Source organism: Gobio gobio, assembly GCF_949357685.1.
Source record: "Gobio gobio genome assembly, chromosome: 23".
Taxonomy (NCBI): Eukaryota; Metazoa; Chordata; class Actinopteri; order Cypriniformes; family Gobionidae; genus Gobio; species Gobio gobio.
Genome location: NC_137119.1, coordinates 31,760,683 through 31,775,842, shown reverse-complemented (window position 1 = coordinate 31,775,842; position 15,160 = coordinate 31,760,683). Strand labels below are relative to the sequence as shown.

The window sequence follows — 15,160 nt, the reverse complement described above, 5'->3', positions numbered from 1 at the left end:
TAAAAAAAACTATAAAACAGTTACATTTAAAAAATATGAATCAATGAATTCATGCATATAATGTCTTTACGTGTACTTTTAAGGTACTTTCCTAATCGGAAAGGTTGACAAAAAGGTTAATTTAGAAACCTGAAACGATTACCAAGTAAAAAGCCTGACCTCTACTGACGTTTGAGAGAACAGTCATATTGTCAATATGTCAACATACAGATATATTGTGTGCGAATTAGCATACTACGTGCACAACATTTTTTCTTGAAAATAGTATGTGAAAATGTTCACATTGTTATGTCTCAGTCAGCAGGTGGTGTCCAGTTTTCATCTTTGAAATAAAAACGGCTATTTTACGCATTAAATCCAGTTGTATTGTTCCTTTTTTAATTGAATGGCACCTCGCAGTCTGATCAAATGAGTCACTGAGAAGGTAAAAAGTTAAAAACCCCTTCTGATATTCTGTTTTATGTATCATTCATAGGCCTACTATATATTACAGTGTGTCATTCCAAACATGAAATGAATAGCAATACCAAACATGAAATAGTGTGCATGAAATTAGACAAACAAGGCAATAATTCAGAATCAAAACACAGAAGTGAAAAAATTTACACATTTTGTTTATTATGTAATAAAAACATTGTTTATAAATCTATGGTATTAATCACAGAATTTAAGCAGTTAGATAACCTGTGCTTTTGTAATTGTAAATGTTAAGAGTAAACTAAAAAAGTGTGCTTTTATTAGCTAGAGGGTGGCATAAATGTGTAAAAAAAAGAGCATTGTTGCTTTAAACATTTTAAAAACAACCTCAAGATGATTGTAAGGCACATGGGTATAAAAAAGGTAGCCTACAGTAATCAGTAAAGATATTTCAGTTTTTTTCATGAAATGAATAACTGGATGTATCCTTACCATGCACCTTGCACTGCATGTATATAAAAAGGACACAGTTTCATAATGCATAACAGGAAAGGTTGTCTACGTGCAAATAAAGCATTTTCTTTGTGTGCTCAAACTTTTAACGCAATAAAGAGAAATGTAAACTGCAGAAGATAATAGTTGAGGCACATGTCAGCTACGACGGGGCTGTATAACCCTGAAAATAAATTATGGCATATTCACATCTCCACCTCTACAGGAATTCCACTGAAATGTTCAAAAACCTTATAGGAGTTCATGTACATAATGGAAGCCACTTTAAAATTCATAAAAAAGACTTAATACTTTCTTGTTGTAAACATGTAAATACTCAAATAAGTCACTTTTGCAGTTTTCGTATAATAACAAGGCATGTTGGCAGTAAACATGTCATATCAAAAGCATTAAAAAAACAAATATTCTGCATGAATTCATTTGTAAACAGTCTTCCGGTTAGAACCTCTTCCCGTACTGGGACTGCAAGTCACATCCAATGAAATACTGTTGCATGTGAGCACCACTGGATGTCAAGTTTGCATATACGGTACACAGCAGAGCTGGATAACACTATACCGATCTGTTTTGGTTCCAACAACACTCGTTTTCTTTATTCTTAATTTAGCAGCTCCAAGTAGGTAATGGGCACTTTTCCCTTCTGAGTCCCACGTTCCCCCATCAGCCAATCAGAGTCCATGCCTGGAACGCTGCTCACCATGATCACCTGAAAGAAAAGAGACATGCTGCTAGGAATTCAAACTAAGAAAGCATTATTCAAAATCAGTGTCACACAAATGTGCCGCCTACCTCATCGGCCAATAAGGAGAGCTCGTTACTGCCTGCGGCATCGTAATCGTACAGCACTCGTGCTTTACGGCTCCCACTGAAGTTCTGCAGCTCGGTGAAACCTGAAGACGCATTGCCTGTGGTGGAAGAAAGAGGGGCTGATAGTGGCAGGATGGGTACGGAGACACTGGCCCCGCCGCTGGCCGTCGACTGGTTGTTGTTGGAACAGAAAGCCGTAGGGAAGCTGGAGGGGGGGGAGTCCAGATGAGTTAAAGGGATAGTTCACCCAAAAATGAAAATTACCCCATGATTTACTCACCCTCAAGTCATCCTAGGTGTATATGACATTCTTCTTTCAGACGGATAAAATCAGAGTTATATTAAAAATGTCTCTCGTGAACGCGCGTACGACAGTTATTTTTATAATGGACGGATGCATTTTATGGACTTCAAAACAGAAACAGCCATTCACTGCCATTATGAAGCTTGGAAGAGTGGTCATATACACCTAGGATGACTTCAGGGTGAGTAAATCATGGGGTAATTTTCATTTTTGGGTGATCTATCCCTTTAAATAATTATTTAAATGATTCTAAAACAGAAAAATATACTGATTATGCCTTACTTTCCGAACTGCTTTTGGAGATCGACCATGTATTGGTAACACTGGGCGTAATACGTCATCTGAGCCTCCACAAAGTCATTTAGACAGCGGAGATGATGTGCCTAGGAGATGATGTGGTTTGTTATAGGTCAGACATTAGGTTTTTAGAGTAAAACTGAGGGGTTGTGAGATGTGAATTGGCAGGCGGCCCAGTGGGCGGCAGGTTTTCATATGAGAGCTCACATGTGTACTGCTGATTCCCTCCAGAAGAAGCCTGGTGATCTCTGCCTGCCTGTCAAACTCACTCTGCGTCATCTTCAGATCCTGCTCGGCCTGAAAGAGAGAAAGAGAGAGAAAGAGTTAAGGAATACCAAAAATGAAAATTAGCCCATGATTTACTCACCCTCAAGTCATCCTAGGTGTATATGACATTCTTCTTTCAGACGAATAAAATCATCAGTTATATTAAAAAAAAATCCTGGCTAATCCAAGCATTATAATGGCAGTAATAGTTGCATCGTTTTTATTTTGCAAGTCCATAAAAGTGCATCTATCCTTCATAAAACTGCTCCACACGGCTCCAGGGGGTTAATAAAGGCCTTCTGAAGCAAAGCAATGCGTTTTTGTAAGAAAAATATCCATATTTAAAACTTTATAAAGTAAGAAAGAGGAATGTCATATACTTGACTTAAAGTCAGCATGAAACGGAAGTTGTGAAAGTCTTTTCTTCCCTATTGTGATGTATATCCGAGTGAAACAGCTTCTCAAATAACTGGATGTATCCTTACCATGCGCTTTTTGAAAACTGCATGTATATAAAAAGGAGTTTCATAATGCATTACAGGAAAGGATAGCATTTTCTTTGTTTTCAAAAATATGTTTACGCAATAAAAACATGTAAACAGCAGCAGATAATAGTTGATGCACATGTCTTTTGTCAAGTATAGGAATATGCACTTTTTTTTATAAAGCAGTAGTTGCAAAATACTAGGATGACATTCTGCTTCCATTGAGATAATGAAGTGAATAGAATATAAGGAAATAAGTGAATTTAGATGCAGTATTACCCAGTGTTGTTAACTAAAACTATTAAAAATAGTTTTTCGGTAATTGTAAAAAAAGCTGATAAAATAAATAATAAAATAATAAAATAGAATATTAGTTAAAAAACTAAAGAAATGTAAACGTAAATCTAACATGTTGCCATGGCAGCTAACTGAAAAAAAAGTTTAAGTACTAAAATGACTAAAACTAAAATGGTAAATAAATAAGACAAAAAGGACACAAAATGATTTAAAAAAATATATTTGGTATATATTAAATACAGTGGGGAGAACAAGTATTTGATACACTGCCGATTTTGCAGGTTTGCCCACTTACAAAGCATGTGGAAGTCTAATTTGTATCATAGGTACACTTCAACAGTGAGAGTTGGAATCTAAAACAAAAATCCACAAAATCACATTGTATGATTTTTAAGTAATTAATTTGCATTTTATTGCATGACATAAGTATTTGATACATCAGAAAAGCAGAACTTAATATTTGGTACAGAAACCTTTGTTTGCAATTTCAGAGATCATACGTTTCCTGTAGTTCTTGACCAGGTTTGCATACACTGTAGCAGGGATTTTGGACCACTCCTCCATACAGACCTTCTCCAGATCCTTCAGGTTTTGGGGCTGTCGCTGGGCAATACAGACTTTCAGCTCCCTCTAAAGATTTTCTATTGGGTTCAGGTCTGGAGACTGGCTAGGCCACTCCAGGACCTTGAGGTGTACTCACGGAGCCTCTCCTTAGTTGCCCAGGCTGTGTGTTTCGGGTCATTGTCATGCTGGAAGACCCAGCCACGACCCATCTTCAATGCTCTTACTGAGGGAAGGAGGTTGTTGGCCAAGATCTTACAATACATGGCCCCATCCATCCTCCCCTCAATGCGGTGCAGTCGTCCTGTCCCCTTTGCAGAAAAGCATCCCCAAAGAATGATGTTTCCAACCTCCATGCTTCACGGTTGGGATGGTGTTCTTGGGGTTGTACTCATCCTTCTTCTTCCTCCAAACACGGCGAGTCGAGTTTAGATTAAAAAGCTCTATTTTTGTCTCATCAGACCACATGACCTTCTCCCATTCCTCCTCTGGATCATCCAGATGGTCATTGGCAAACTTCAGACGGGCCTGGACATGCGCTGGCTTGAGCAGGGGGACCTTGTGTGCACTGCAGGATTTTAATCCATGACGGCGTAGTGTGTAACTAATGGTTTTCTTTGAGTCTGTGGTCCCAGCTCTCTTCAGGTCATTGACCAGGTCCTTCCGTGTAGTTCTGGCCTGATCCCTCACCTTCCCAATGATCATTGATGCCCTACGAGGTGAGATCTTGCATGGTGCCCCAGACCGAGGGAGATTGACCGTCATCTTGAACTTCTTCCATTTTCTAATAATTGCGTGTCCTTGATGTCCTTACACAGCTCTCTGGTCTTGGCCATTGTGGAGAGGTTGGAGTCTGTTTGATTGAGTGTGGGGACAGGTGTCTTTTATACAGGTAACGAGTTCAAACAGGTGCAGTTAATACAGGTAATGAGTGGAGAACAGGAGGGCTTCTTAAAGAAAAACTAACAGGTCTGTGAGAGCCGGAATTCTTACTGGTTGGTAGGTGATTAAATATTTATGTCATGCAATAAAATGCAAATTAATTACTTAAAAATCATACAATGTGATTTTCTGGATTTTTGTTTTAGATTCCGTCTCACACAGTTGAAGAGTACCTATGATAAAAATTACAGACTTCCACATGCTTTGTAAGTAGGAAAAGCAGCAAAATCAGCAGTGTATAAAAATACTTGTTCTCCCCACTGTGTAAATATTATATATATATTTATATATATATAACTGTATATAAATAATAAAAATATGATTTATAAGTAATTTAATAGTATATAAATAATACTAAAATAACACTGGTATGGGCATTAAAGGGTTAGTTCACCCAAAAATGAAAATTATGTCATTAATTACTTACCCTCATGTCGTTGGACACCCGTAAGACCTCCGTTCATCTTCGGAACAGAAATGAAGATATTTTAGTTGAAATCTGATGGCTCTGAAAGGCCTCCATTGGCACAATGGCACGGTTCACTATCAAGACCCTTAAAAGGTACTAAAGACGTAGTTACAAAGTCCATCTCACTACAGTGGTTCTAAAATAACTTTATGAATCGGCGATAATAGTTTTTGTGCGCAAAAAAACTCTAAATAACGACTTACATAGTGATGATGATTTCAAAACACGGCATCATGAAGCTTCGAAGCGTTATGAATCAGTGAGTCGAATCAGCGGTTTGAATCGCCAAATTTCAGCAGTTTGGCGGTTTGACACACGATCCGAATCATGATTCGGCTCGCTGATTCATAACGCTTCGAAGCTTCATGATGCCGTGTTTTGAAATCGTCATCACTATGTAAGTCGTTATTTAGGTTTTTTTTTGCGCACAAAAACTATTATCGCCGATTCATAAAGTTATTTTAGAGCCACTGTAGTGAGATGGACTTTGTAACTACGTCTTTAGTACCTTTTAAGGGTCTTGATAGTGAACCGTGCCATTGTGCCAATGGAGGCCTTTCAGAGCCATCAGATTTCAACTAAAATATCTTCATTTCTGTTCCGAACATGAACGGAGGTTTTACGGGTGTCCAACGACATGAGGGTAAGTAAATAATGACAGAATTTTCATTTTTGGGTGAACTAACCCTTTAATAAAAGTGAATAATAAAAATAAACTAGTTAACAGAAAGCAAGTTTCATGCAAGATCCTTTGTGTGGACCCTGAATCTACTTTGTGTTTTCAGTTTGCAAACTAAAAGGTTAGCCTACTAGCTTAGCACATTGCTAACTTTTAAGAAAAGGTATTTTGATTAGCCAGAACAAGATATTTTGATATGTTTTTAATCAGGCATTGAGGAATCTTGCATGGCACCAGAAACATAAAATTATCTTGGAAATTACAGGCAGAGAAAAGGCATTGTGAACACAGGCAATGCTGTCTAACTGATCCACAGTTTCCAGTTTTTCAATGAAGAGAGAAAATCATCTTGAGTGCAGGCTACAGTTTTCGCTTTAGCGCCAAGATTCACAGAGGATCCAAAATGGCAGGACTTTCTCCTTACCTTTGTCACTTCCTCTGTCCACATCTGCACAGCATTTGAAAACAGCAATAATATATTTAGAGATAAAACTGAGCATTAACACTTAAACATCTACAAAGACTAGCCACAACAGTAGCAGCTAGCACCACTGAGGAAAGTTTAGCATGGTAACCCAAGTTTCCACCAAATACCACAGTTACTATAGTTATTGCGACTAAAACGTTCAAATTTCAGAGTCATTTTAATTTTTTGTTTTGATTACAGTAATGCAAATATCAAGTTAACAGTTTTATTGTAGTAACAAGAATCATAATGTGGTATTTTGTCAAAAACTATGGTTACCATGATTGAGGATGCAACACAAATCACTGCTGTTGCAGGGAATATGAACTATTTGTAGCAATTGACTAAGAATTACTTGCTCACTTCACTGTATCCACGCACACTAAACACTTCCCATTTTGGAAGAGGGCAGCTGTTTGTTTGAGTACTGATGTGTGCATGTGGGTGTATATATATGTGTGTAGGTTGAGTGCTGGTCATGAGGAGACAATCTTGAAGCACTTCTTTACTTCTCTTGTGAAACTGGGGCCAAGGGCGAAGAGCAGTTTTGAAATGTCATCACAATGTTGAGCAAACATGGATATCCTCTTTCCAAACTCTATATGCACAAGAAAAAAGGAACCTGGAAACACACACGCTGCTAATATCCGGGACAAAAGAGCTTAATCAACAGCTTAAAGAGGAACTAGCATGTCTTAAAGGTGGCTCTTGTACAGCGGAGTGGAACTTGGCACTGCAGTAAAACGCACGCAGACCAACCTTCAGCCACTTCACATGGAGAAAATCCACCATGAAGGAGAAATTGGCAACATAGCCAGCGTCCCCTGGCGGAGGGGTAGATCTGAGAGGCTTGCATGTGCCGAAACAAATACAAGAGTAACAGTAAAGAGCTGCATTTAGGCCGTCTCTGATTACTAGTTTCTAGGCTGTAGCTTATATTTGTCATTTCCAGTAGGAGATTCAGTGACATTACATTCACTACATACCATTTTAACTCATGTAGAAGCAATAATAACTCACCAGAGCTCTGGCATCAGCCATTTTGGCTTTCTTTAGCTTGGTCTTTGCGGCATCAAGGTCCAGTCTTTTGTTCTGAAGCAGTTTACGCTCTTTCTGTAAAGGAGCAAAAGAGTTTGTTTTGTTGAAGCCGTGATGAAACGGAAATTGCCATAGAATTGCCTTTTTTTCACTATTATGCTGTATATCTGAGTGAAACAGCATCTCCAGCAGGAAAAAATGAAGGGCGGGAGTAGATTTTGTCTATCGGGAATAGATTGGATCGTTGGATCATTGTGTGGTTTAGTAGTGCTGTGATCTCATTTGATTGACAGGTTGTCCCGCCCTCACGCCAGTAAACAGTAACAGAAGTTATTTTGTTTAAAGATTACGAGGGCACATCCATAAAAAAATTAATGATGCACAGATTAAAACATTTATAACACACACTGCAATACTAAACAAGTATTTAGTTTTTTTCCACATTAAATCTAATTGAGAAATATTTTTACCTTTTAAAATAACTTTTCTATTTTCATATAGATTTCTTTTTGTTTATCCCAGTGATGGCAAAGCTGCATTTTCAGCATCAGTGTCACATGATTCCTTCAGAAATCACTCTAATATGCTGATATGCTGCTCAAGAAAGGTTTTTTATCATAAATGTTGAAAACAGTTCTGCTGCTTAATATTTTGGTGGAAACATGATACATTTTTTTCAGGATTTTCAAACTTTTGAACGGAGGTGTACATAACAATGTTTCTAAATAATATCCACCTTATTTTTCAATGCAGAAGTAAGCTATTTTCTCTGAATGTGCAAGAATATAGGGAAATAAGAAGAATAACAACGTGCAGTACACGGCAAAAATGTGCTACAGATCAGTGTGTTTATAATTATGACAATACATGAAAATAGCATAACAAACTGTTTTGTACAGCTAAAAATAACTGATTATAGCGGAAGCCAGACACATTCATTTTGCAAATGGCCACGGCCGATCTTACGTGAAAAATATGTTTCAGAAATCAGTGTTTCAGTTGCTGGGGTTGCCTGATCTCACCAAAATAGTCTTGAAGTCTCCTTCTAGAAAGTTGCGGAAAGGCGTGAGGAAATTGATGGCAGAGCTCTGAATGAACTCTCGCTCTGCTCCTCCGATCTGCTTCTCCGTCTCGCCACACTTTATGAGAGAGTTTCCTGTGGACAGAAACGGACCAAATCAACTGCACATTATTCAAATTCAATATCATCGAGATCAATTAAATCAAAATAGGAAATATTTGATCAAAACTGCGAGATGTCTTGAGGCCATTCTCAACTAGCTGACAGTTTACTAATATTTTAGTAGGCGTTTACATTCAAGCAAGGGGAAATGGGGTACTGTCAATGGACTAGTATCATTGAATGAGGTACTATGGGTAATTAGGGCACTATATTGTCTTTGTGTTTGGTGCTTACCGTAGGCTGTTCCAGGCCCGAATTCATTCCCAGAGTCGATCATGGATTCACCCAGAAGCTCATGGTTGTTCATCCGTGTTGGGGCCTTCTTTTCTAGTTTTTCATAAAAGAATTCTTCTATTCTGACATCTGAAAATGCAGATAGTATCAAAAACATTACAACATTACAATACAAAAACCTGTTACATATTAGCTCTTTACTATTGATCAATGCCACATAAAATTCTATGATTCATTCATTTTGTTTATATATATATATATATCCATTAAGGAATAACATTATGATTCATCGTGATTCATCAGACCAGGACACCTTCTTCCATTTCTCCGTGGTCCAGTTATGATGCTCATGTGCCCACTGTTGCCGCTTTTGGCGGTGGACAGGGGTCAGCATGGGCCCAATAAGCGTCTAGCCATCACAATTTGGCCCTTGTCAAACTCGCTCAAATCCTTACACTTGCCCATTTTTCCTGCTTCTAACACATCAACTTTAAAGGGGTGATGAACTGAGAAATCAACTTTCCCTTGAGCCTTTGATATATAAAAGTTCATCGTGATATAAGAATATCCTGTAAGTTTCAGAGCTGAAAACGTCCTTGTTAGTCAAAGAAAAGATTTTATTGACACCAGGCCCAGAAAACGAGAGCTCTCAGAATATGTCGACCACTGACGTAATAGGATGCAGAAATGCCGCCTCTACAGATAGATATGTACGTCTGCTTCTGTAGCCCCGCCCACCGACTCGTGGCGCTAAACGGATCGCGCTACCAAGCTATAAACATGGCGAAGAGAGTAATACATTGAGCTGTGCCTGGTTGTGGTAGAACACAGTCCCTGCATAAGCTTCCTCCGGATTATAATATTAGGAATGAGTGGTTAAACTTTATTTTAAGTTCCAGCTCACGTGGGGAAGACATTGCACGTATGTTCATTTCACCACGGATTCGTTTGTAAATAAGAGACTGGATTTGCAGACAGGATGATTACATGAATGCATGAAGCTAATCACTAATGTGAGTATTTTTTTTTATATGTGGTAGTATTGCATTGCTACAGATCAAATACAATGTTACATTGTGTACATGTCTAACTAAACATAACTTACCACTGTCACAGTGTCCCGGGGCTATGTGTTTTCCAGACGGACTACCAATACATATCATTATAAATAGTGAAATAACATTCCTTTCTTGATGTGCGTTGTTCACTCTCTTGACTTGATGTTTGAAGGAAAAATACAATCGCGGAAGTTTTGATCATGCTGTCTGCAACATACTGGCGCGCACGTATATCCACCGATGCGGCGGGCCAAGTAACATAAAATAACATTCATATTAATTGCGGGTGGATGAGAGATGAATCATTGTGTTTGTTCCGGTTGCCGTTTGTCACACACTTTCAAAACAATGCCTCACACGTACTCATGTGGGAGCCGAATCTCATTAAATATTCAAAGTTTATCTTATCTTAGCCGTGGGCGTTTACTTCCAAGTCTTCAGTGCGGCACGCCCATCAAAAACGGCCGTGCCTTGAGAGAGCCTCAAAACCATGACAGAAAATAGCCTATTACTTATTCATTATGATGTTTTTGAATGTAAAAACCAAGCGAACATAACAGTATAAAAAAAATTAAAAAGCCAGTTCATGACACTTTTAAAGACAAAATGTTCACTTGCTGCCTAATATATCCCACCCACTAAAAGGTGCCGTGATGACGAGATAATGTTATTCACTTCAACTGTCAGTGTATATATATATATATATATATATATATATATATATATATATATATATATATATATATATATATATATATATATATATATATATATATATATATATATATATATATATATTGTTTGTGTGTATGTGTCTTTTTGTTAACTAACATTGAGAAAGATTAATGTAACGAATGTATTGCTTATTGTTAATGTTAGTTACTGCATTAACTGAAGTTAAAGGGATAGTTCACCCAAAAATGGGTCATCATTTACTCACCCTTATGTTGTTCCAAACCTGAATGAATTTATTTCTTCTGCTGAACACAAAAGAAGATATTTTCAAGAATGTTGGTAACCAAACAGTTGATGGACCACATTGACTTCCATAGTATTTTTCCATACTGTTTGGTTACCCATGTTTTTCAAAATAGCTTCTTTTGAGTTTAGCAGAGCAAAGAAATTCATACAGGTATGGAATAACTTGAGGGTGAGTAAATGATGACAGAATTTTCATTTTGGGTGAACTATCCTTTGTTTGTAATATGTAATAAAACCTTCTTGTAATATGTTACCAGTTTTTTTCCTCTTTTTTTCCATTGTATGAAATGACTAATAACAATAATTATTACATGTAAAAATGTAAAAATAATTAAAATATTAAATACTACAGCATCATAGTTGCATCCTTGCAGAGCAATCTCTAAATAAAAAAAGAAGAGTAAAAGAAAGTGATTTTCTAGATGTGATTGAGTAGACAGGTGTGCGTGCTAGATCTGTGTTCAACTGTTTGTTCCCTCCTGTTTGAGTGTTTTTCTGTCCTGCTGATTTTTCAAAGTGGTGTGGCACCATAGTGAGGCTCTAAACAGCTGTAGTTATAGTTGCATGGACTTTCTGGCATTTCTGTGAGATTTGAACACTATGAGGAAAGAATAAATATGGATGGTTTCCAGAGAAGAGGAACCTTCTAAGAAAAATATAGCAATTAAATTGTAAAAGAGGATGTAAAGGTCAAAACATATACATATAACAAAATGGGGGTTTCCATTGGGTGAAATAATGAACAGCTGATTAGATGCAGACGTCAAAGCTAATTAATCATCTAATCACTGAATGGATCTTACTTGGGTTTGGTTGCAGTAGCACTTCTGTCTGCTTCAAAATCTTCTCTGTCCAGTGTTTAGTGCATTCAGCTCTGGAGAGCAGATTCTCCAAATGTGCATCCAACTCTGTCTTCTCAGCCTGGCCAAATTTTTCTTCTGTGAACTGTATGTGAAGACAACAGACATAAAAAAAGAAAAAAAAGAAAAGGGTCAATTTTACTGTCACAAATATAAAAATCAAGGCAAATTGAAACAAATGTAAAGTGTTATCACATGTAACACCAAATGTTCAACATTTTTAAGTAGTTACACACACCAAACTGTTAGTGAGTGGGATATATTAGGCAGCAAGTGAATATTTTGTCCTCAAAGTTGATGTGTTAGAAGCAGGAAAAATGGGCAAGCGTAAGGATTGGAGGGAGTTTTTTCTATTTTTATTTATTTCGTTTATTTGGATAGGGACAGACACAAAAGACATAGATAAACTTGAACATTCATCTGATGTATGCATCATAGTGTTTTTGGCTAAAGCTAATTCACAACACTTGTCCCTAGTGGGGCTTTACAGACTAAAACTAGATGCAATACAATAAAAAGGGGAAAAAAAGAAGGAAAAAAAAACTACATGTGAGCAGTATTGTTCTTGAATTAACCACAATTTTTTTTTTTTTTTTAAACGGGTAATGTTGGGATACATTTCAAGTGGTCTGGTAGAGAATTCCATAATTTCGCCCCTTTTACTGAAAAAGCAGTTTGGGAATGCTACTAATGCCACTTTGCTGTCTTGTTATTATTTTGCAAAGGGGTAAGGGAGCAGCATTATTTAGGCATTTGAAGACCAATTTAACCAAGTGCAGGGAGATGAAATGAGCAAAACTTAAAATCTTATATTTGCTTGATACTTTATTCTCTTCTTGTCCAGGATTTTCAAGGCTCGGTTATAAAGACACTCTATAGACTCTATAGACTTGGGACCATGTGGTTAAGCCATACGATATGTGTGAGAAAATCATAGAATTTATAAAAATAAATGCACAGTCAAGAGTCAAACAGTTTCTTATCATCCTAAAACAGTTTGACAAGGGCCAAATTGTGATGGCTAGACGACTGGGTCAGAGCATCTCCAAAACTGCAGCTCTTGTGCGGTGTCCCCGGCCTGCAGTGGTCAGAATCTATCAAAAGTGGTCCAAGGAAGGTACAGTGGTGAACCGGCGACAGGGTCATGAGCGGCCAAGGCTCATTGATGCACGTGCGAAGCGAAGGCTGGCCCTTTTGGTCTGATCGAATAGACTGTATAGAAGCTACTGTAATAGAAGCTACTGTAACCTTCTCCCTTAACACACTTTGGTCATATGCAATAATGTTAGAATAATATATGCAATTGTATATTGTTTATTTGAAAGAATAAAAGGTGCATATATAAAATGAAAGTATCTAGAAATACATCAAAGTGTTCATGACAGATAAAAGGAAATGTCCAAACGTTTAGGCCCTATCAAATCTCAGAATTATACTCCCAATAACAGGCAAGTGTTTGACACTTGATAAACACACTTGGGTGTTTGTTTATGCAGAGTGGCTGTATCTCAGCGGTAAAATTTGATTTATATTTGAGATTTGTTTGACATTTGCGAAAATGCCCATTATGTTCTCTGTTTCTATTACTCACATATTAATTTAATAATATGGTTACACTTAGTTTTAATGTGTCCCTGTTACAGTGTAATTATACATTTAAGTACTACGTAATATTAATTAAGTACATACCTACTATAGGGTTAGGGTAGGATTAAGTTTTGGTTTAGGGTTAGTTGCATGTAATTATGCCTAATTTATTGTATTACTATAGTAAATGTAACCAGTATGGACACATTAAAAGTGGTACCAAAATATATATTTATTATTAACCAATTAAAACAGATATAAAAAGTACTGAAGATGTACATCCCAAAAACAAAAAGCCCAGTGCTCTAAAACGAATGTCAAATATAAAACAACTTAACCGCAGTTCACTTTTCACATCCTACTAAGCTAACTTAGGACATTTGTCCATCTCAATGATGATGGATAAAAATACTGTCTGGGTAGACAGCTCAGTAAGTTTTAAGACAGCCTTTGTGTGTTTGTGCTGAGCTCTGCCGGATTAAACTCTACTTTAGCCCGTTAGCTTTAGCCTCACAAACTGAATCTGGACACAATGTAAAAATGTCAGTGTGTATTTTGGCCATATAACAACGCATGCATGTCTAATCGACAAAACAGAGACTTTAATGTTTGCTTTTGCAGTAAAATCATGAAATAAAACATTTTACTGCTAAGTCGATTAACAAAACCGCTTTACAGCTCGAGAAAGAGAGGCCCTGAATATGAGAAAGAGAAAGAGATAGAAATGCAGCGTGATAAACACTGGAAATCTCACAAAGCGCCTTAATGTACACAATTCAAGTGTGTTGGACCAAAGAATTGAAATAAAATCTAAAATAAAAACGTCAAGCATCTTTACAGTGAATCTTCACTTACTTGTACAGCCCGACTGAATAAAGTACCAGCGTCCGCTGCCAGTCTTTTCACGTTAAAATCCATCTTTAATTTTTCAATATAAAACTATTTATTAAAAGAGAGTGCGCACGTCGGGATGGTGTAAATAAACGTGTTGGCATCAATGTTAGCCTTTACACCGGCCGGATATTTTTCTGAAAGTATGACTGAAGCAACAGCCGGAGAAGAGGAAGAACCACCCACGGATCTGATTACTGCGAGCACAGAATAGGACCGGGACCTCGAGAAGTCCGGTAAAACGTTAACCGTCTATGAGTCCAATTGTGTGTTTCGCCATACACTCCAAAACACTTTCGGAACTTTTAACGGTAGCATTTTTCAGCAAAATATTCTTTCGCGTTGGTCAGGGATCGTGATATTTTGTTTTAAGGCCCAGTCTGCCCTCATGCTTCAGGGTTTGGACCATGTTTGTGACTTTGTGTTTGAGAGTTTTCACATGTGAAGAATGAAGATGGCATGGCATGCTTTACTCTTTACTCTTCTAGTTAGTTTTAATCAGGATGTGTGTAACTATGTATTTATGTGTGTATAGCGCCCTCTACGGGACCAAAAAAGTTGAACCTGATTTGTAGGCTACGGATGAGTGAGATTATTGAAGCTGTTGGAAATGCTCAATTAAAGGCACATGTAAGATTTTTGGATTAAAATAGAACAAAGTTATATATTTTGTTGACTTGTGTACATTATCCCAAATGTTTCCAAGAATGTTTAAATAAAGAGAAACAAGCAATTTTAACCAGGACACGGACCTTGCGTTGCCTATCAATGACATCCACGTTACCCTCAATTTCCGGTTTAATTTGTAGAAACCATGGAAACAC

General features: G+C 37.3%; 1 protein-coding gene across 1 annotated transcript; it reads right to left on the bottom strand.

Annotated features, from left to right (window-relative positions):
* Positions 1–593: 593 nt before the first annotated feature.
* On the bottom strand, positions 594–14,786 carry sh3glb1a (SH3-domain GRB2-like endophilin B1a). The gene is made up of 9 exons (XM_079805530.1): positions 14,301–14,786; positions 11,802–11,943; positions 8,960–9,088; positions 8,565–8,698; positions 7,525–7,617; positions 2,546–2,635; positions 2,324–2,424; positions 1,720–1,942; positions 594–1,636 (listed from the first exon to the last, which is right to left on the bottom strand). The coding sequence occupies exons 1-9, from the start codon at positions 14,361–14,363 to the stop codon at positions 1,529–1,531; spliced, it is 1,083 nt and encodes a 360-aa protein (XP_079661656.1). The 5' UTR covers positions 14,364–14,786; the 3' UTR covers positions 594–1,528.
* Between the last annotated feature and the right edge of the window lie 374 nt (positions 14,787–15,160).

Bases quoted from the DNA above. Each gene is read 5' to 3' on its own strand.
- sh3glb1a (XM_079805530.1), bottom strand. From the start codon at position 14,363: ATGGATTTTAACGTGAAAAGACTGGCAGCGGACGCTGGTACTTTATTC. The intron at 7,618-8,564 runs GTGAGATCAGGC...GCTCCTTTACAG, and splicing joins GAGACTTCAAGACTATTTTG to AAAGAGCGTAAACTGCTTCA. The intron at 1,943-2,323 runs GTAAGGCATAAT...CCCCCCCTCCAG, and splicing joins CTCCAAAAGCAGTTCGGAAA to CTTCCCTACGGCTTTCTGTT.